The sequence below is a fragment of the Triturus cristatus genome, chromosome 3_2 (genome assembly GCF_964204655.1).
Source record: "Triturus cristatus chromosome 3_2, aTriCri1.1, whole genome shotgun sequence".
NCBI lineage: Eukaryota > Metazoa > Chordata > Amphibia > Caudata > Salamandridae > Triturus > Triturus cristatus.
This window is the reverse complement of record NC_140584.1, coordinates 652,574,903-652,595,862: the sequence shown is the minus strand read 5'-3', so window position 1 is coordinate 652,595,862 and position 20,960 is coordinate 652,574,903. Positions and strand designations below refer to the sequence as shown.

General features: G+C 48.3%; 1 protein-coding gene across 1 annotated transcript in view; it reads left to right on the top strand.

The window, feature by feature from the left end:
• The window catches only part of UNC80 (unc-80 subunit of NALCN channel complex), a 3,271,126-nt gene that overhangs the window by 2,877,179 nt on the left and 372,987 nt on the right, over nt 1-20,960 (top strand). Inside the window, exon 59 of the mRNA XM_085648598.1 lies at nt 1,093-1,231. Coding sequence (XP_085504724.1) covers nt 1,093-1,231 — 139 coding nt within the window. The remainder of the gene's footprint in view (nt 1-1,092; nt 1,232-20,960) is intronic.

The following is a 20,960-nucleotide window of genomic DNA, read 5'->3' as shown; positions in this document are numbered from 1 at the left end:
TTGCATGGCTCTGCGTTCCTGGCGCGGAAAGCTATGTACAAGAACTGAAGTCAGTGCGCGAGAGCTGCGTCTAAGTAATCCGACGAAATAATCCCGGCGATCATGACGCCGACGACGGACGCGGAGCCGTAGACGACGCCTAGCGACGCGCAAGGGTATTGCTGATGAAAAATCTTTCCGGATCCATCCTGACGCCTGGGGATAATCTAAGGTAAGGAATCTAACTAACTAATGTTTCTTACAGATATATCGTTACCGAAGGTAAGTAACTTGTTCTTCAGGGTCCTAGTTCTCCAGTGCATTTCGTGGCTCAGCTCTTCTGGTGTGGAAAGTTGCGAAAAGTAACTGACTTCAGCATGCCTGCGTGGCACCTATATCACACCGCGATCATCATTTCAAGCGTGGACGACCCCAATGATGCCATGCCGAGCCAAGCAATGCCACCTACCGGCATGCAGGCGTTCTGCTTATGAGAAATGTCCAGAGCCAGTCAGACGGCTGGGGATAATTCTTTGGTAAGGAATGTGCAGCTATAGAGAGTCCCTACCAGATAAGGCGTTACCTAAGGTAAGTAAGTTGTTTGCTAATTCCTCAGGAACTAGCTTCTGTAGATCCACTTTGTCTTATGAACCACATGAATCTGTCAAAGATACCAAAATAGAAAAAAAGAACTTGAATCATCTGCGGTTTCAGCCACAAAAATATTGATATGACTGTGGCTGAACCTTTGGAGGTTCAGTGTTACAATTTGAAGGTAAGTGTAACTTCATCGGAATTTATACACTGGTTCTCCAGACTAGGATTGCTTTACAAAGTCATCCCCTCTGATCCTCAAGATTTCAGAATGGCATGCCCGTGGCATTTATGTTGATTCAGTTAACCTGAAGGTGTCCACTGATGTTGTTAGATCACAAAAATTAAATATTTTAAGAAAGTGGTTTAGATTGCCTCTTAATATTCTGCAAAGTGATTGCTTGATCCATAATGTACTCAATCCATATGTCTTTACTCAGGTAGTCAAAACACACAATTCTTTAAACTATGTTGGTTCTAATAGCTCAATGATCTATTCTATTTACTTCTTACGCCTAGATGATTCTCTGAGCATGCCCAGTGTGGTAAGTGAGCAGGAAGAGTACTTAATGAGTTCCATTGGAAGACGACGTTTCTCCGGACATATCCCCAGCATCCCAGCCCGTCAGCCTGAAAGTGGCTTGCTACCCAGCCAAAGGTAAAAAACTCACAAGAGCGAGTATCTTGTGGGTGACCTGTGTAGCACACCACATGTAGAGATAGGACATGAAGTACAGTGATCACAGTAATTGAAATAACTGCCCATGCATGCAATCACAGGACGCAAGCTAAAAAAGTCTTTCCATAGTCATTGCCACTGCTATACAATTTCCTTCATGGCCTATTCCATATGAAATCTAAACAATGGCTTTCTAAACATTTGAAAAATAGTTTGTATGCCTAATGTCAATTCTTAAGCCTATTTTCATGTTTTGGTTTGTTCACAAAGGAGAATCTATGTTCCCAGCTTCAGAATTGGATGAAGGGGATGTTGACAGTAGGTCAAGAGTAGGCACTTGGTGATTGGCTAGAGCTGCTGGTTGATGGGATGTTTCAAAATATCTTGGTACAATAATTTCTGATGGTATACTTCTAACCGCAGATTTGCCCATTTAGAATAATCCCTAGGTCCCAGACTTTATCTGGAGATTTTTTTAAGCAGTGCTCCCGCATGCCACTGGGTGGTGTCTTTCAGCTCTGTCTTTGCTCCATATCACATACAGGGCCGGAGTGGCCGTAGCGGGCACCAGGCTTTTCCCCGGTGGGCTGCCAGGTTGGGGGCCGGTTTTGGGCCCCGCGGGAGCCGTTTTTGTTACCGGGGGTCGGCAAAATGGCCCCCTGTAACAAAATCGGCCAAAACCGTCCCTCGCAAACAGCTCGGATGCACCTTCCCTCACCCCAGGGGGGCCGGCCGAGCTGTTTGCCAGGGCCGGTTTCAGTGCCCAGTCCGGCCCTGATCATATATAAATTCCACCCTGGCGCGCTGACATCAGTTCCTTTCCTCCTGGACCTTCTCACACAAATCCAGAGCTCTGCTCCAGAATTTGTTGGTTTTCCAGTGACTTCCAAACATTCCTTAGTGTGTTAAGGTGTATTGCCCTTACGGTAAATGACAGGATTGAAGCTATTCAGCAACTGCAGGAATCCGATTTTTGTAATTGACCTGCACAATCTTTTTCTCTGGTGCCTAGACTCAGGACACAATGGCTTGAGATACGACTATTAGATTTGTGATAAGTGTGCCCTCATGCACCGAAGGCAATTCGAGAATGGAAGGTGTATCTGTATGTTGCTAAACACAAGAAAAAAGTGCAATCTTCATGTACATCCTGATCCTGCTTCACGATATGGGCCTGGACTCTTTCCAAGTCTGTTACCATGACTGCTACACTTTCGACTTAAAATCAACTGGAAACTCAAAGTCTAAGTCCAAAGATGAGTACAAAAGGTATAGCAGAAAATAACTGCATCCTGTCTTTTCAACTCCAAGATAAGGTGCATGAGCGCCTAGATGTAAACTGCAATCCCTCTAGGTCACCAGTCATTGAGCCTGTACATCAGTTGGTGTCAATGTACCTTGGGATCTCTAGGCCATCGCTGACCCCACAACAGAAGGAGGCTTTCAAAGAGGACATGCTGCAAATATTCAATGTAATTCCAGCTCCATCTAGCACACATTTGGGCTCCACTAAGCTTCAGGAGCCTCCTGTCGGGTTATCGCTGGTGGATACCTCCCCAGCATGGTTTGTCCTTTTAGAAACAATTATGGGGTCATACGTACTCTGGTAAAGATTTCGGGCCCGATTCACAGAACTAACTTAAGACAAAATCCTAAATTTACTACCATTTTGGTATTCACAGAAGGCACTTACTCATTTTGGTATTCACAGAAGGCACTTACTCATTTCGGTATTCACAGAAGTTAGGAATCCTAACTTTAGGACTCCTAAATGCCTTCTGTGAATACCGAAAGTCTTAAAATTAGGATATTTCTCAGTTTAGTAGTAGTATAGTTAGGACTCCTTAAGTTTAGGACTCCTAAATGCCTTCTGTGAAAACCGAAAGTCTTAAAATAAGGACTTTTCTCAATTTAGTAGTAGTAAAGTTAGGACTCCTAACATTAGGACTCCTAAATGCTTTCTGTGAATACCGAAAGCCTTAAAATTAGGATTTTTCTCAGTTTAGTAGTAGTAAAGTTAGGAGTCCTAACTTTAGGACTCCTAAACTGAGAAAAATCCTAATTTTAAGACTTTCGGTATTCACAGAAGGCATTTAGGAGTCCTAAACTTAGGACTCCTAACTTCTGTGAATACCGAAATGAGTAAGTGTCTTCTGTGAATACCAAAATGAGTAAGTACCTTCTGTGAATACGAAAATGGTAGTAAGTTTAGGATTTTGTCTTAAGTTAGTTCTGTGAATCGGGCCCATTGTCTTCGCACTCGGGGTCAGGTAAGTCGAAGCATTCCAAAAAGAGGTTGAAGTCGTGTCGTCGCTCCTCGACTTACCCTTGCTCGTCGAGCGATGCGGCTGAGGGTGCGGGTGTGGGTGGTGCCACCCCCGCGGCTCCCGCGGAGCCTGCGACATCGCCGCTGGCCTACCCACCTTTTCCGGGTCCATCAGTGACGCCTGCTCAGGTGCAAGAGTTTCTTGCTGCCATGGCCCGACTCTTTGGGCCGTCTGGCCCAGCCGGTGCGCCTCCGGGTCCCACGGGCCCGACAGGGGGTCCTGTCCTTCCATCATCGGCGGCTCCGGCACCGCAGGACCCCCCGGGATCCGGGATCGGACCCCGGTCGACGCAGGTTGACCTTGTAACACCTCCACCAACCCCACCAGCAACACCTCTGACGTCGCCCGTTCCTCGGGACAACGTCGTCCCCAGTTTCAGCCCTGAACCGGACACGGTGCCGCATCGGCACCGTTCGGCGCTGATCCCGACACCAATGAGGCCATTTTTCCCCTATGTCCCTCCTCCTTATTTTCAGCCTGTTTCGCAGACTTCGGAGGAAGGGGAGGACTGGGAGGGGTCTGAGGACCCTCTCACACAGCAGTGTGATTATGATCCGAACTGGGCAGAGGATTTGGGGGATGCCAGTGGTCTTGGCACCTCACCTGACCTTGGCATGCTGTCTCCTCCTACCGTGGCTACGGAGGAGGGAGCCAGTTACGCAGTGGTAGTCCGTAGGGCAGCCGAGGCCCTCCACCTCGAACTCCCTACGGTGGCCGTCAGGACTAACCTCCTGACTGAAGTGCTTCACCCGACGGCAACCTCTTTGGAGCCCTTGCTGCCTTTTAATGACGCACTTTCTGACGTCCTTTTGGGCACTTGGTCCAGGCCCAACACAGGGGCTCCTGTGGACTGGAACATGGCCCGCCGCCATCGCCAGGCTCCGGATGTATGACGTTACAACGCACACTATTACAACGCATGCACTTACAACGCATTTTTTACAACGCATAATCCATTACAACGCATGACATTACAACGCATGACACTACAACGCATTTTTAAAAAATACCTTTACAACGCACTACCATTACAACGCATACTACCTTTACAACGCATACCATTACAACGCATAATATTAAATTACATTTAAGGTAAGTATTAGATAGTATAGGGGTAAAAATTACTATTCTAACTCCAGGGGGTGCAACAGTAGGGTAAGTGTTGGATAGTGTAGGGGTAAAAATTACTATTCTAACTCCAGGGGGTGCAACAGTAGGGTAAGTGTTGGATAGTGTAGGGGTAAAAATTACTATTCTAACTCCAGGGGGTGCAACAGTAGGGTAAGTGTTGGATAGTGTAGGGGTAAAAATTACTATTCTAACTCCAGGGGGTGCAACAGTAGGGTAAGTGTTGGATAGTGTAGGGGTAAAAATTACTATTCTAACTCCAGGGGGTGCATCAGTAGGGTAAGTGTTGGATAGTATAGGGGTAAAAATTACTATTCTAACTCCAGGGGGTGCATCAGTAGGGAAAGTGTTGGATAGTATAGGGGTAAAAATTACTATTCTAACTCCAGGGGGTGCATCAGTAGGGAAAGTGTTGGATAGTATAGGGGTAAAAATTACTATTCTAACTCCAGGGGGTGCATCAGTAGGGTAAGTGTTGGATAGTATAGGGGTAAAAATTACTATTCTAACTCCAGGGGGTGCAACAGTAGGGTAAGTGTTGGATAGTGTAGGGGTAAAAATTACTATTCTAACTCCAGGGGGTGCATCAGTAGGGAAAGTGTTGGATAGTATAGGGGTAAAAATTACTATTCTAACTCCAGGGGGTGCATCAGTAGGGTAAGTGTTGGATAGTATAGGGGTAAAAATTACTAATCTAACTCCAGGGGGTGCATCAGTAGGGTAAGTGTTGGATAGTATAGTGTAATATTATGCGTTGTAATGGTATGCGTTGTAATGGTAGTATGCGTTGTAATGGAATGCGTTGTAAAGGTAGTTTTTAAAAATGCGTTGTAGTGTCATGCGTTGTAATATCATGCGTTGTAATGGATTATGCGTTGTAAAAAATGCGTTGTAATGGTAGTGCGTTGTAAAAGTTGCGTTGTAAAGGTTGTTCCCCCCAGGCTCCAGGCGACTCCCTCTTTCTCTCCCAACACCCCACTCCCGAGAGCTTGGTTGTCCAAGCCTCTGTTTCCCAGAGCGCATTCCCTTCCACACCTCCGGATAGGGAATCCAAGAAGCAGGAACAGCTTGGCTAGAAGCTGTTTTCATCTGCCAGCTTAGACCTATGGAACGTCAATCACTTCCTCCGGAAGGAGAGTTTCAAGATGCTCACACTTGCTCAGGTCTTGTCTGCTCTAGACCCGCAAGATTGGATGGTAGCGTTGGACTTGCAGGACGCTTACTTTCATATTCCCGTCCTGCCGGCCATCCGGCGTTACCTGCAGTTCACAGTAGGCCACGAGCACTTTCAATTCACCGTGCTCCCTTTTGGCCTTACCAGCGCCCCTCGGGTGTTCACGAAAGTGATGGTGGTGGTCGCAGCTCATTTGCGCAGATCAGGGATTCCAGTCTTCCCCTATCTCGACGACTGGTTGTTGAAGGCAGGCTCGCCCCAGGCAGTCGTCTCTCACCTCCAGACTAGGGCCGACCTCCTGCATTTGCTGGGGTTCTCCATCAACGTGCCGAAGTCGCACCTGATTCCCTCTCAGAAGCTTCTCTTCATCGGAGCGGTTCTGGATTCGCCGCAGTTTCGGGTTTATCCTCCCGAGTAGCTTTTGACCTGCCTCCCGAAGTTTGTGATGTAATCTTGGCAGCCAGGTGTCCCTCCACTAAGACGGTATATACGCCTGCAGGTGGAATAAGTTTGTGGCATGGTGCACAGCAAAGGCTGTGGATCCCCTCTCTGCTCCTCTTTCAGAGGTCCTTCTATTCCTTCTTTCTTTGGCCCAGCAGGGCTCTGGTCTAGGCACTATCAAGGGCTATCTCTCGGCCATTTCAGTTTTTTTTCGGCTTCCAAACCAGCCTTCCCTTTTCAAGTCCCCGGTTGTAAATCGATTCTTAAAGGCATTACTCATCTTTTCCCTCCTCTACCTTTCATATTGCCTCAGTGGGACTTCAAACCTGGTTCTGACATATCTTATGTGTGCTCCCTTTGAGCCACTTCACAACTTTCCTCTTCGTAACTTTCCTCTTCGTCTTCTCACTTTAAAGACAGCTTTCCTGGTGGCCATCACCTCTGCCAGAAGAGTGAGTGAGCTCCAGGCTCTTTCTTCTAAACCTCCTTTTCTCTCTGTCCATCCGGACAAAGTGGTTCTAAGGACTCGTCCATCTTTTCTGCCAAAGGTTGTCACTGTCTTTCACATCGGGCAGACCATAACTTTGCCCACCTTCTTTCCACCTCCGTATCCCTCAAAAGAGGAAGAGAGGCTCCACCATCAGGACCCAAAACGTGCGCTCTCATTCTACCTAAACCACACACAACAGTTCCGGGTGGACGAACAGCTCTTTGTTGGTTACGTGGGCGCTAAGAAAGGTCGGGCCGTGCACAAGTGGACCATCTCTCGGTGGGTAGTTTTGGACATAAAGGCTTGTTATTCTTTGGCTAAAAAGGAGCCTCCGGTGGGGCTGCGCGCCCATTCTACCAGGGCGATGGCAGCCACTACTGCTTTGGGACGGGGAGTTCCCTTGCATGACATCTGTCAGGCAGCTACGTGGGCCTCGCTGCACACGTTTACCAAGCACTTCTGCCTGGACAGCCAAGTCCGTAGAGATGGCTTCTTTGGCCGTTCTGTTCTCCAGGACTTTCTGGTGTGATCTTGGTTCGCAGACCCACCACCGGGGTTGGTATTGCTGGGGTATCTATTCTAAGGTAAGGAATCTATCACTACGTGTTTCTTTCAGATGCACAAGTTACTTACCTTCGGTAATGATATATCTGTAAGAAACATTAGTAGTGATAGGTTCCTAACCATCCCACCCATCCTCCCCATTCTGCGAACTGATTTTTAGGGTTAAGATCATCCCTTTCAGGGCCCTAGTTTCATGGCACCAGTGGTCAGTTTCTTGCATGGCTCTGCGTTCCTGGCACAGAAAGTCATCGATAGAACTGACGTCAGCACTCGTGGGCGTGTCTAAGTAGCTCCAGCGACGTCATCTCGGTGCCGACGATGTCAGCGACGCATGCAGAGCTGCATGACGACGCCTACCGATGCAGAGGGGTACAGCTGACGAAAACGTTCCGGATCCAGTCTGACATCTGGGGGAAATTCTAAGGTAAGGAATCTATCACTACTGAGGTTTTTTACAGATATATCTTTACCAAAGGTAAGTAACTTGTGCGCCAAGGAAAGGAGAAGGAACTTTTAAAGAAGTTTCATCATCTTGCAGAATATTTCTCCAAGGGCTTGAACTTGTGCTTGCCTCCTGCTGAAGTCTCAGGGACAAAAGACTTCACCACCAGCTCCTCCCTGAATTTTCTTGCTGGGAATTCAGTCTGCAGAAGCCTGCGTGTCGCTGGGAGCTGCAAGCGTGACTCAACGAGAAGAAGCGTGTCGCAGCTGTTGCCGTTGCATCGCCGTAGAAGTGTACCTTCGTCGCAGCTGTTTACCGATGCATTACCGGAGAAGTGTGTCACCACCACGGGGGTTGCTGTCGCATCACCAGAGAAGCGTGTTGCAGGGTCTGTCGCGGCTCCAAAGTTACAGAGTTTGCCGCACAGCAGCCAGGTGTGCACGCATCTTCTTCACGTCGTGGCATCGCATCAAAGGCGCCATCTTATCGCATTGCACTGGATTGTCACATCGCATCGAGGCGCCATCTTGCCGCATCGTAACCGGAACCCAGTACGAGAATCAACGCATCACCTCCTCTCCGGTAAGGAACAGGACGCATCCCCTACTGTGCACAAGCATTGAGCAGGTGCGGATCGTCCATTGGGGCGTTGGGGCGTAGCCCCCCCGCCCCGCGCACCCGCCCGCGCCCGCAGCTCCCTCGGTGTCTCAGAACTTAGTTTACTTAAATTCAGAGACGCCGAGGGTGGGGAGAACTGACAATGCATGTCAGTCAGCATGACGTCGGACCGTGGGCGGTCCGGCGTCATGTTGACTGACATGCATTGCGGCAGCACAGCACAAGTGTGCATGAGTGGGCATGGAGAGTAATTTTTAGCCCGTGCCCAGTCATGCGTACTTGTGTTTTTACTGCCTTGCGCATGCCCATTAGGAGCCCCTCGGTCTCCTAATGGGCAGGCGGCGGGCGAGGAGTAGGCTGTGCCCTCAGCCAATCCTGGCGCTGCAGCAGTGTATGGGCGCAACATGATGGCACTACACAGAATACTAATGACTAAATAACTACACACATAACTAAAGCAATGTGTCCCTGCTTCTTAAGCATGATCGTGTTACGTACCTAGCTTTGGATTGATCATTGCAGGCTATCTAAGCGCACTGAAGTGCCTGGAAGGCAGCGTGTTGGCGCTACGCAAAACACCAATAACTGCATTATTGTCTTTTGCTGTTTATGAATACATTATCACTCCAGATTCTCAAAATATTCTGATGTGCCTTGAAGGCACCATGTTGACGCTCTACAAAATACGATCTAGTAGGCTTGTAATATTTATTTGAATCCTGTTGGAAAACATGAGAGTGCACTCTGCTCTTCTACTCTGGAACATCGTGCGCTCTGACGTGTCTGAAAGGCAAATTGTTGGCGCTACACCAAACAGCAACACACTCGTTGCGCTGCATTAGGACAATCATTTTACGCCACACCACTTTCAAATGTCACCAGCCGCCCCTGGCATTGAGGAGTGACGCATCACCTCCCCCGAAGGAAGGAACCGACGCATCTCCCTCCCTGCGAACCTTTTGTTTGTTTTGCGTTACACATCCAGGTACTTTTGTGAGAAACGTGTCGCATTTATGATTAACTTGAACTAAGTTACTTCTACCATCTTTAAGTCTATTTTGAGTGCAGTATTGTGGATTTTTATCGTTTGTGGTCTTGTGTTAAGTCTATATAAAGAATACTTATTTTTATAAAACCTGTGTGGTGTCCATCTGTAGTGTTTTCACTGTATTACTGTATGTGTTCACAAATGATTAACACACTGCCTCTGAGGTAAGCCTGGCTGCTCGTGCCTAGCTACCAAGGGGGTGAGCAGGGGTTATCCAGGAGTGTAATCCCCTTTCCCTGACTTAGAAGCAAGGGTCCCTTTTTGGTCAAAGGTACCTACCTCTGCCAACTAGAGACCCCCATCTAACAAGGGGGTAGTGTAAAACATTTGTTGTACATACAGTGGCAACAAATGAGACCTCAGACTCAATCCCAGATCAATTTATAAATATAATACATGGTTGTATTTATTTTGCAGAACCACAGAACTTCTGTCTTAGGTAAATATGTTTTTCGGTATAAATACTTTTCAATTAAAAAAAGTGGACACAGTGCAATTTTCGGTCTTTGCAATCTTAACCTATGGGAGGAGAAAAACATTCACCATACATATAGGTAACATTGACTTACAAGACCAGTCTTCAGAAGTTAACAGCGGTAATGGGGGGGTTGGGGGAGGATGCAGGATGCAAGTTCGAGATTGGGCGCCCAATACAAATTCATAGGGACTGGGGCAATCGAACAGGGGCTGCTTACAGGTAAGTAGCAGCAGCTTGGGAGACCAGTCTCCAGGGGTTTGAGGCAAGCACTGGACAGGGTCCAAAGCAGCACCAACACTACACCACCAGCTGCACCGGGGCAGCTGGGTGCAGGGGGCCAATACAGGGTTGGGTGCCCAATGCACAGTAATTGAGAAAGTCCCAATCGGACAAGGGTTCAGGCTCAGGCCAGAAACCAACAGCTGAACAGGTAGGTTGCGATGCTCATGGACACAGGGACACCTATGGTACTCTTCACCAAGGCCCAGGGCAGACGGGTGCAGGGATGTCTTTCGTTGTCCGAAACAGCTTACCAGCTTACCCCCCCTCGCGGTTGGGGGGGTCCCTGTGCAGAGGCTGAAGGCGGCGTCGAGGAGTTCAGGAGAGGTCAGCTCACAGTGGACTCTGGAGCACTGGGGAACCTTACTGGGCCCGATAGGCCACTTAGACCCAGGCCGGAGGTGTCGGGTGCAGACCTGGAACCGGGGTCAAGCTATGCGGTTATTCAGGTCACAGAGGCTTTACTTTAAGCTTTTTGCTGAGGAACAGATCCGCTGTTCACTGAAGATCTTGATCTTTGTCAAAGGCAGGCAGTCCTCCCAAGGTTCTGGAGGTTGCTGGGCTGCAGTACGATTCGTCTTTTCGTGCAGGATCATTGAAGGCTGCAGACACGCTGGTAGGGCTGGGGTTAAGTCAGGATTTCTTTGCAGTCTTCTCTGCTGGTCTGACTCTGTGATGTCTGGCTCTTTTTAGGCCGTCAGGAACCTAAGAAGAACTTAGTGCAAAGAAAGGTCAGGCGGTGCAGAAAAGGACCATCTCACGATGGGTCGTTTTCTGCATCAAAATTCGCTACGCTCTGGCAAAGAAGCAGCCTCCTGAAGGCTTAAGGGCTCATTCCACCAGAGCTAAGGCAGCTACCACTGCATTAGCACGTGGAGTTCCAGTCCTGGACATCTGTTAGGCAGCAACGTGGGCATCCCTGCACAAGTTTACCAAACATTAATGCCTGGATACTCAGGTTCCGCAAGGATGGCCATTTTGCCCGTTCGGTCCTGCAGGAGTTTTTAGTCTGGAGTCCCTCCTGTGGAATTAGTATTGCTTGGGTATCTAGTCAAAGGTAAGGTATCAGCGGCTAGATATCTCTATCAGATGGACATGTTACTTACCTTCAGTAGCGCCTTATCTGGTAGAGTCATGAAGTAGCCGCAGATTCCTTACCGACCCACCCATCCTCCTCGCTCTACGGACAAGTTTCTAAGGTCAATTCTGGCCCCTTTCATGGCCCTGGTTTTCAAACACACTAGTGCCAGTACACTTCATGACTCAGTGCTTCTGGCATGGGTGGTCGTGAAAAAGTAACTCACATGAGCGCACCAAGGTGGTGCCTATATAGGTGATGCAGATGTCACTTCCGGCGCAGAGAACACTGCCAATGCCACATACCAGCGCACAGGGGTATTACTCAGAAAAAAATCTTCCGGATCCAGTCTGATGCCTGGGAAATTCAAAGGTAAGGAATCTGCAGCTAGATCATGTCTACCATATAAGACGTTATCAAAGGTAAGTAACTTGTTCGTTAAGGAACCTCTGTACAGCCAGTAAAATCAAAACTGGTTCAAACCCTACAAAATAATGGCTCCCAGAGCTCCTTGCAGAATTTGAATAAACCAGTTCCACAGAAGAACCTGACACCTTGGAAGAGGCAGACAGTGATCATGACAGTGAGAACAGTACTTCAGAAGGCTGTTCCCTTAAATTCACGAGAGAAGGTAATGTTGTGCCTACACACATCTACCTAAAATCTGCACCTAGAGTGCATTCCTCTACTCAAGCAACTCAGGGTCCAGAGAAGGGCTAGAGGATGAAGATATTGTTCTTGAGAGACTAGACAGAAGGACAGCCATTAATGCCAAAATCCTGACCATAAAGAATGAAAGGACTGAGATGGGTCTAGCACCCTTGAATGGTGGCAGCAATAAAAAAACAAATAGGGAGAGAGAGGAAACGTTCGACCCTAAAATCCCTAAAGGGATTGTCCCCAAATATGTTGAGGGTGATTATATAACTTAATGGTTCACAGCCTTTGAGAGTTCTTGTAGAACGAGGAGGTTACACCAGAGACACATGGGGCTCTCAGTGAGCTATTCTCAGGAAAGTGCTAGAATAGGCTCCTGAAACTCAATGAGGTAGATGCTTAGTCTGTGAACTCATGAAAAGGATACCCTGATTGAGGGTGTTGGACTCACCACTGAAGAGTACAGAATTAAGTTCAGGGAGACTCACAAATCCTCGAGTCAGACTTGGGTAGAATTTGTTGACTTCTCAGTCAAGACATGCAGTGGCTGGCTGAAAGGAAACAAGGTGGAGGATCATGAAGGACTATAATTTGATAATGTGACATATTAGCAAACTGTACACCAGACAAGTTACACCAGAATCTGGTAGATACATCACTTTTAAGCCCCAGAGAGCTTGCTAAAAATGCTGAGTGGGTGAGGACTAGGATTCCCAAAAAACATCAGGGGGGAGGTCCCAATAAAAGGGGTTAGGCCCACATAGGGGAAAGGAGGGAGGTGGTAAACCCACCAAAGAGATTCCCCCAGTAACCCAGAACCCTAAGAAAGAGATTAGTGCCTCCATCCCAACTCAGGTGGTAAGCAGAGTAGTGAGGACCCCAAGCATAAAAAGTTTATAGATGAGAGCCCCTGCTTTGATTGTCAGCAAGTTGGGCACTACAGGGGGGACTCAGTTTGTCCTAACAAAAAGGTAGGCACTGGGGTTGACAGTGTAGCCTTTGAGGATTGCTCCTCAGATGAGGACTTCCTTATACCTTTGAACTTGAAAGGAGGCCAGAAGGTGTGTTGGTGATTCCTGAGGGAAGCATACACTTCCATGACATCCAGGTGAATGGAATCACAATCACTGCCCTGATGATACTTGTGCCGATCACACCATGTGCATGACAGGTTGGTTTCTGCAGACTAGTATTTACCAGGAGAAACAAGAAGAGTAAGGGCTGTCCTGGGTAAAGTCCTCTGGCTTTAGTAAACTTAGAAATAGCTTGGTTCTTTAGCTGGCAGAGTGTGGTAATCAGTCCAGACCTCCCCCTTGATTGTCTCCTTGAAAAGGACCTCCCAGAGGTTGGTCTGAGCCCAAAGAAGGTACTGACCCAGAGCCTACCTCCCCGAAGGATTCTGGAGATACTGAACCTACAGTTAGTAAAAGTAGACCCCAGAAGAAAGGCAAGAAAAAGGAGTGTAGGAAAGGTGGGCAACTTCTCTAACACGTTCAAGTAAGCGAAGGAGATTCTGCTGTTGGCACTGGTGAGACCTTACCTGTCCCACAAGAAGTCCTGACTAGTTAGACAGCTGTTAAGTATGAGGTTGGAGCACCCCAGCTAACAGAAGAGAGAGTGGAAGAAGGATGTTTTCCACAAAAGGTAGCAACTCAACACTCAGAAACAGCAGAAGGACCCCTTGAACCCAAACAACCCTATTCCTTAGCCAATACACCTGTCAGTGGAGAGCTAAATGTGTGGGTCTGGGAACTGACAGCTGTCAGTAGCCTTTGCTGCGTGTTAGCCTTTATGGCTGCACTGTCCTTGGCGTGGTGGTCTGACCCCATGTCAAATAACAAGTTAGACCCCCTGACCCTGCTGGTCCTGGTGGGGTTACTTCAGTTATGGGTAACATCTTTGGGTAAACTGGGTGTGGTCTGGCTAAAATAGGGTTAGGAGAGGTAGGTAACTCTGACCCCAAGGAAAGGTGAAGAAGTGAGGCAACCAAAGAAGCAGTTAAAATCTATTTCACAATGTTGAGATGGGTCAGCTGCCCAGAGGCAGTGTCCTTGATAGGGGAATGTGAGGCAGAGTAGGCCTTGCAACAATGCAGCATGTTTCCTTACTTCTCCGTGCCTGACAGACTAGTAAAGCTCTTCAAGGGTTGGGCTGAGTCTCCAGGCATTGTGGTGGGGGTGGTTGGGGGTTGTAGGAAATTAGAATTGTGTTGCAGTTGTCCCCTCACATTTTGCCTCCTTTAGAACTACTAGATGCTGGTTTTTGACTCCGACAGTGCACTGAGGTCTGCAAACCAGACCTCAGTGCCAGTGCTCTTTCCCCTAAAACAGGAACATCTAATTGTAACTCAGTTGGCATGGACTTTAGCACCCCTGTAAGTCCCTAGTAATGGTAGTCCTGGCACTTAGGGCCTGGGTACTAAAGAGGGTACCAGTGTGAGACTTTGTTCTTCAGCTCACTATGACACTCGGGCTTTGTCTGAGGAAGCCGGGGTACATCCAACATTATAATGGTGTAGGGCTGCGACTCAGGTGGGAGATTGATAGATGGAAAGTTTTGATAGGAAACAGCAACCTCAGAATTCGACTTGTTGGTAAGGATGTTATTAGTGTTAATGGCAGTGTTGATATTGCAATCTGTTTCTCTCGGGACCTCAATGTTAACCTGAGGACGTGGAACGTCCACCGCCTGGACATTGTGTGTCGGGATACTAGGTAGTACTCCATCCAAGGGTGTATGAGCAATGGAGACAAGCCTAGATTTATCGACAATGTCATTGTTAGAAGAAGTTGCATGGTCAATAGAAGACACTGCAATCTTTTCTAGCAGGGACGTGTTAGCAGATACCATACCCTCTAGCTTCTCAAGTGAGGAGGCGAGACGTGTAACTCGCTCTAATAATGGGAGGAGTAATGATTTAAATAACTTCTCTATAGGCTTGAGAAGATCGAAGGTAGAAGAGTCTGCGTTGGATTGAACGGGTGGGGGGAACGGGGACTTCAAACCACCAGATGCCAAATGGAAACTAGCAGATGTAGCAGGGTTTAGAGCTTCACAGGTAGGTGCAGATTTATGAGGATTGGACACTTTGGGGATTTTAGCTCGTTTCCCCTTAGGGGGTGCTCCCATACGTTTCCTTTTACTTGGGATGTGCCTGGGCTTAGGGACCTGAATCATTGTTCCTGTAATTTGCTGTTCAGTGGTAGGTGGAGGGATATAAGTACTATCGGTGGTTTGGTCATCACTGGTATCAGGGATACTAGTTGTCTCCTGAATATCCACCAACGGGCAATGATCAAGAGTGTCCGGCAGTACATTTAAAGTATTACCACACAAAATGGAAGGAGGTTGAGGCTGGCTGTTTACAGGCGAAACAGCTAACATAATATTACCAAGAGATGATCTTTTAGCAGAAAGTTCTAGGGACAGTCTTTTTTCCGTTAACAAAATTTCGTGTTCAAGAACACGAGCAGCTCTAGTGATAAAATTGTCAAGGGTCCCTGTAACCTGACCCCCTACGCTGTTCCTGGCCACCTTCCTGCCAGACCTTAAGGAGGTCATGATTTGGGGAATAAGCAAACAGACGAACAAACTCAAAGAGAGGGAAACAGATGAACCTCCGAATGTAACAGGAAACAGGAAAATAAAAATCACTAAAAATGTCCAGCACACACTACAATGTTTATACACATAATATGGGCGACCAGTGCTATATAAGCAGGACACCGGTTGGCAAAGGCGCTTGTACTCACAGTACCAGCTGGGTATGTGACCTGTTCAAGGCGGCTCAAATTAGGGAGGTGGCCCGCCCCGACCACAGCCGACCACGAACGGCCACAAACGGCCCTGTCTTTGCCCAGTCTTTGCCCAGTCTTTGCCCAGTCTTTGCCCAGTCTTTGCCCAGTCTTTGCCCAGTCTTAGCCCGGGCTGCGTCCCGCGCTGCGGGAGCAGGATGTTGTTATTAAGCCTCAGGAGGGCGGGGGGCGTGGCAGCAGGGAGAGCGGACCGGAAGCTCGTCCACGGTCTAGCAGGGACTTCTGGGAAATGAAGTCCCCGCACGCTCGCAGCCCCGCTGCAGCCACACGCCTGATGCCGGTTTCCCTCCTCCGGACTCCTCCCGAGCGTGTATCGTGGTCCGCTCCTCTAGACGGGCGAAGGAGCACCCGCGAAGCGGGTGCGCCGAGTGGTGGTTGGGCGCCGAGTGGGAGACAGGTAAGCTCCTCCGTTCAGGTCCTCTGTGCAAAACTGGCAAGATGTAAAGAGGGTACCTATATGCTGCAGCATGGCCTATGCCTCGCTAAGGGATCACCCCCCCCCCCCCCCCCCCACAAATTGCATGCAGGTTGCCATTGCAGACTGCATATCATGGTGTGAAAACAAGACATAGCGTACTCACAGTGTGCCATGCCAAAGTCACCACATGTAATAAAATGTATGTCGCCCCTACAGCAGGCCTTGTAGCACTAAGGCAGGGTGTATTATATGGCATGTGAGGGCATATCTGCATGAGCAGATATGCCCCTGTGCTGTCTAGTTCAATTACTATATGGTATAAGTGAACAGGGAAGCCATCTTAAGTATACGTACTAGTCACTGATCATCGCGAGATTCCCAGCTACATGATGGTTTCACTGAAAATATTGGTGTTTGCTATTGAACACCCTGTCTGAATAAATCTGTACTGATGCCAGTACTAGATTAATTATGAAATGCACTCAGTCGGCACTTTAGAGGTGGCCCCTTCTAGTCTGCTGGCTGACTGGATCCTTCCAGCTTGCCACCATAGAAGTGTTTCTGACCCCTGCAGGTGAGAGACCTCGCACTCAGGAGGTCAGGATCAATGCCTGCTCTGGCAGGAGGGGTTGTCACCTCCTCCAGCAGGATGGCTAGTGAATCTGCATACCAAGGCCAGTGACCTCAAAGCCTCTTCCACCGTGGAAGGCCAATCCCTTTCCCTGAGGCCCATCTTGCACCAGGACAGGCAGGTGAGAAATTAGCTCTGCAAAGAGCATGTTGCATCGTCAGGCTAGTCACACCCCTAAGGTGGGCTGCCTGAACTGAACACGAAAATTAAGATTTCACAATCTTGGTTGTGGTGAAATTAGGAACTCTGGGACAGGGTTATGCCTACTCCCCACAGGACGTGGTGACATCATAGGGGGTGTAGTGACCCCAAGGGTAAGTAGCCCATTAGCTACTACCCTTCACTCCCTTTAACACCCCTAAATTCAGTATATAGGTGGCCCCCTGTCACCAGGAACTCAGTTCACCTGACACAAGAAGAAGAGCTAAAGAAGCGAGAACTTCGAACTACCAGTGAACTATGGATCAAAACCCTACCTGCCGGCTCCCATGCCAACAAGTGCAAAAATCCAACTCGTCCTGCAGGTGTCCATCCTATAAAAGCCTCAGAGGGCCACAAGCACTTTGTCAAGCTGTCAGCGTCTCCCTTTAAATGGAGGAGCTACTTCCCTGCTACCTGCAGGCACTGACCGCAATGTCCGGTTCACCGTTTTGCTGACCTGCGCGTCCACTGACGCAGGATTCCCCCGGGAGGAGGTTACCATGCTCCCAGAGGTCAGATCTGTGTCCCCGCCAAATGTGAAGATGCCAGGACCCCCAGGAGCCGCCCTGCACTAATAACCAGGGTACCAGACACCTTGCAGCAACCAAAGCTTGTTTGAAGTCCAATCTGGGCTTCAACACCGCAATGACCAACCAGCCAATGAGTGACATCAGCATTACAGAGGGCAGCACAGAGAGTTGCCCAGTTGTCCTGTTTTGTCCCCCTTTTGTAGGTCTGACTGAGAACCGTGAGTGCCTATGACACATGGGTCCAACCGACCAAAACCCTCTGCACCCGAGCCCCCCAGCTCGGGTCAACGACAACCGACTGTGTCCCCAAGTCCCCCTCTGCAGCCTGTTTCTAGGTGCCCCACCCCCACCCCATTTGTCTACGGTGTAGCGCACAAAGCTACCAACCCTTCCAGCACCTCTCCACCTGGACACACCAGGGAAGGTAAACCCAAACTGCTGGTGATTCTTGGACCTTGGCAACATAGCACGTTAAGTCATGAAGGGGACCCCCGAGATTCGATTGCAAATACCGGTATGCAGTATATGTTTCTTTCTCCATAGGAAAGCATTACTGTCTAAAACCGCATTTGTGTGAAATTTTTACTTAGCCATAAAAATTGATGAACTGAAAAGTACTCACCCAATTGCAAAGTCCTTGGTGTTAAAATAAATATAAAAATACCTGTTATTTTTCTAAATTTGGTTCGAGTTTCTTCATGAGTGTGTGCATCATTAATGACTCTGTGTGTTCAACAAATGCTTAACACTATCCTCCGATTAGCCTAAACTGCTTGCCCACACTACCAGAAAAGAGAGCATTTGAGATTATTAATTTAAACCCTATAAGTCAATAAGGGTTGTGTGGACTTTCTACATAGCGTAACTCGTTTTGTACACTACATAAAAAATCACATTCCTACATCTCCTTTTGCCAACAAGATCTGACTGTAGTGACATAATTATCATTCATGAGATGGGGCAGCCATCTGAGAAGTGCAGATCAGAGGACTTTCGACTTCGCAGGAATCTGGACTCCGTATCAAACTGCTGGAGCTCCAGGCGATCCGATAGCCATTGAAAGCCTGTCTACTGTCTATCAAGTGGGAAGGCCAGTGCAGGTTGTAGAAAGCTGGCTCTCTATATACTATACGAAAATGAGGTATAGTGTGCAGAGAGCCCAGTGGATCCTCAGAGTCTTTACAGAGGCTAAAGTAGATAATACTAATTCTCTCTTTTGTGGTAGTGTGGGCGAGCAGTTAGGCTTATCAGAGGGTAGTGTTAAGCATTTGTTGTACACGCAGTGGCAATAAATGAGACCCACACTCAATGAATAAATCCTAGACCAATTTATAAAAATAATACTTGGTTATATTGTTTTGTAGAACCACAGAACTTCGCATAGGTAAATCAGTTGTTCAATAGAAATATTTTTCCGTTTCGAAAATGAACACAATGCAATTTTCAGACTTTCCAATGCTAACCTATTAGAGGAAGAAAACATTCAGCCTAATTAGGGATACCATTAACTTACAATAACAGCCTTTGGAAGTTAAGGTCAGTATTGGGCAAGGTTCAGTTCAGCACCAACAGTGCACCATTAGCGGCACTGGGGAGGCCAGGTGCAGGGTGCAAATTCGAGGTTAGACACTCAGTGCAATTCAATGAGGACTGTGGGCAATCGGTCAGAGGCTGCTTACAGGTAAGTGGCAGCTGCTGGGGGGGCAGTCGCCAGGGGTTGAAGCAAGCACTGATTGGGCAAGGATCAGTTCAGCACCAACACTACACCACCAGCGGCGTAGGGGCAGCCGGGTACAGGGTACCAAAAGAGTGTCGGGCCCAATGTAAAGCAATGAAGACAGCCAAAATCAGAAACAGGTTGCAGGCTCAGTCTAGGAGGCCGGTCAAAGGAAACCAACAGCGGGCAGATAATTTGCAATGCTCCGGCGTAGGGAAACCTTTGGTCCCCTTCACTAAGGCCCAGTGTGGACGTGTGCAGGGGTGCCTTTTGAGATCAGAAACTGCTTACCGAAGCAGCTCATGGTTGGTGGGGGGGGGAATCCGTGCAGAGGCTGCAGGTGGTGACATGGAGAAGTCCAGGAGAGGTTAGCTCATGGTGGACTATGGCTTTTGAGCGTTGTAGAACCTTGCTGGATAGAGGAGCTGGAGTCTTGAATTTATGGCCCAGCCCTCGAAGTGAAAAGGCAGGAAGACTGGGGAGCCAGCTTCCAATCAGACACCAGAACCTTCTCCTTAGTAGGCTGAGCGTTTGGTCCCATGGAGACCCTCTAGGGAAAAGCTCTGCCAGGGGCAGAAAACAGACCCCACACTTGGAACCCTGCGGCAGAAAGCTGCTGCACAGAAAGGAGATGATATAAGTTGTTCCCACAGGACCTATTGGGAGGAGGGCTACTAGGAGAGTGGTAGTGCCTCAGGTGTTTAGGTAATCCCTCCTAACTTTGACACATGACATCCCCCTAGTTGATCCCCTTGGCCCGACTTGGAAACTTGGAGTAGGCTAGTCAGCCACTTCTACTGTCCAGGGATGCACCAGAAGGTGAAGGAGTTTTGTAACTCCTGTGCCACTGTGCCACTTGTCAAGCCAGGGACAAGATGGGAGGCCACCCAAAGGCTTCTTTAATCCCACTGCCAGTGGGTCGGGTTCCCTTTGAGAGGGTATGGATTGACATTGTTGGTCCCCTTGACCCTCCTACAGCATCAGGAAACAGATATATTCCAGTGGTAGTGGATCATGCCACCAGGTATCCCGAGGCTATTCCCATTAGGACGACCACTGTCCCTGCAGTAGCTAGAGCCCTCATTGGTGTCTTTATTAGGGTGGGCTTACCTAAGGAGGTAGTGTCAGATAGAGAGAAAGACTTCATCTCTGGCTAACTGAAACACGTGGAAGGAGTGTGGTGTGACCTACTGGTACACTACCCCATTCCACCTACAGTGTAATGGCCTTGTGAAAGATTTACCAAGACCATGAAAGCCATGATTAGTGGATTCCCTGAAAAACTCAAAAGGAGATGGGATGTCTTACTTCCATGCCTGCTTTTTGCCTACAGGGAAGTGACAAAAAAGGGAGTGGGGTTCTCCCCATTTGAACTTCTGTTTGGTCATCCTGTCAGGGACTGCTGTGCCTTATGAAGGAGGGATTGGAGAGATTTCTCACTGAACCTAAGCAAGATATAGTGGACTATGTGCTTGGCTTCCACTCCAGGATGGCTTAATACATGGAAAAGCAAATAAAAACCTTGAGGCCAGCCAGGAGCTACAGAAGCAATGGTATGACTGAAAGGCTGCTATGGTTGAATTCCATACATATCACTATACGAGAAGGACTAAAAAGAGGGGGAAAGAAAACAGGTCCCAAACCTTTGGATAAATTCCAACCAGGGCTGAAG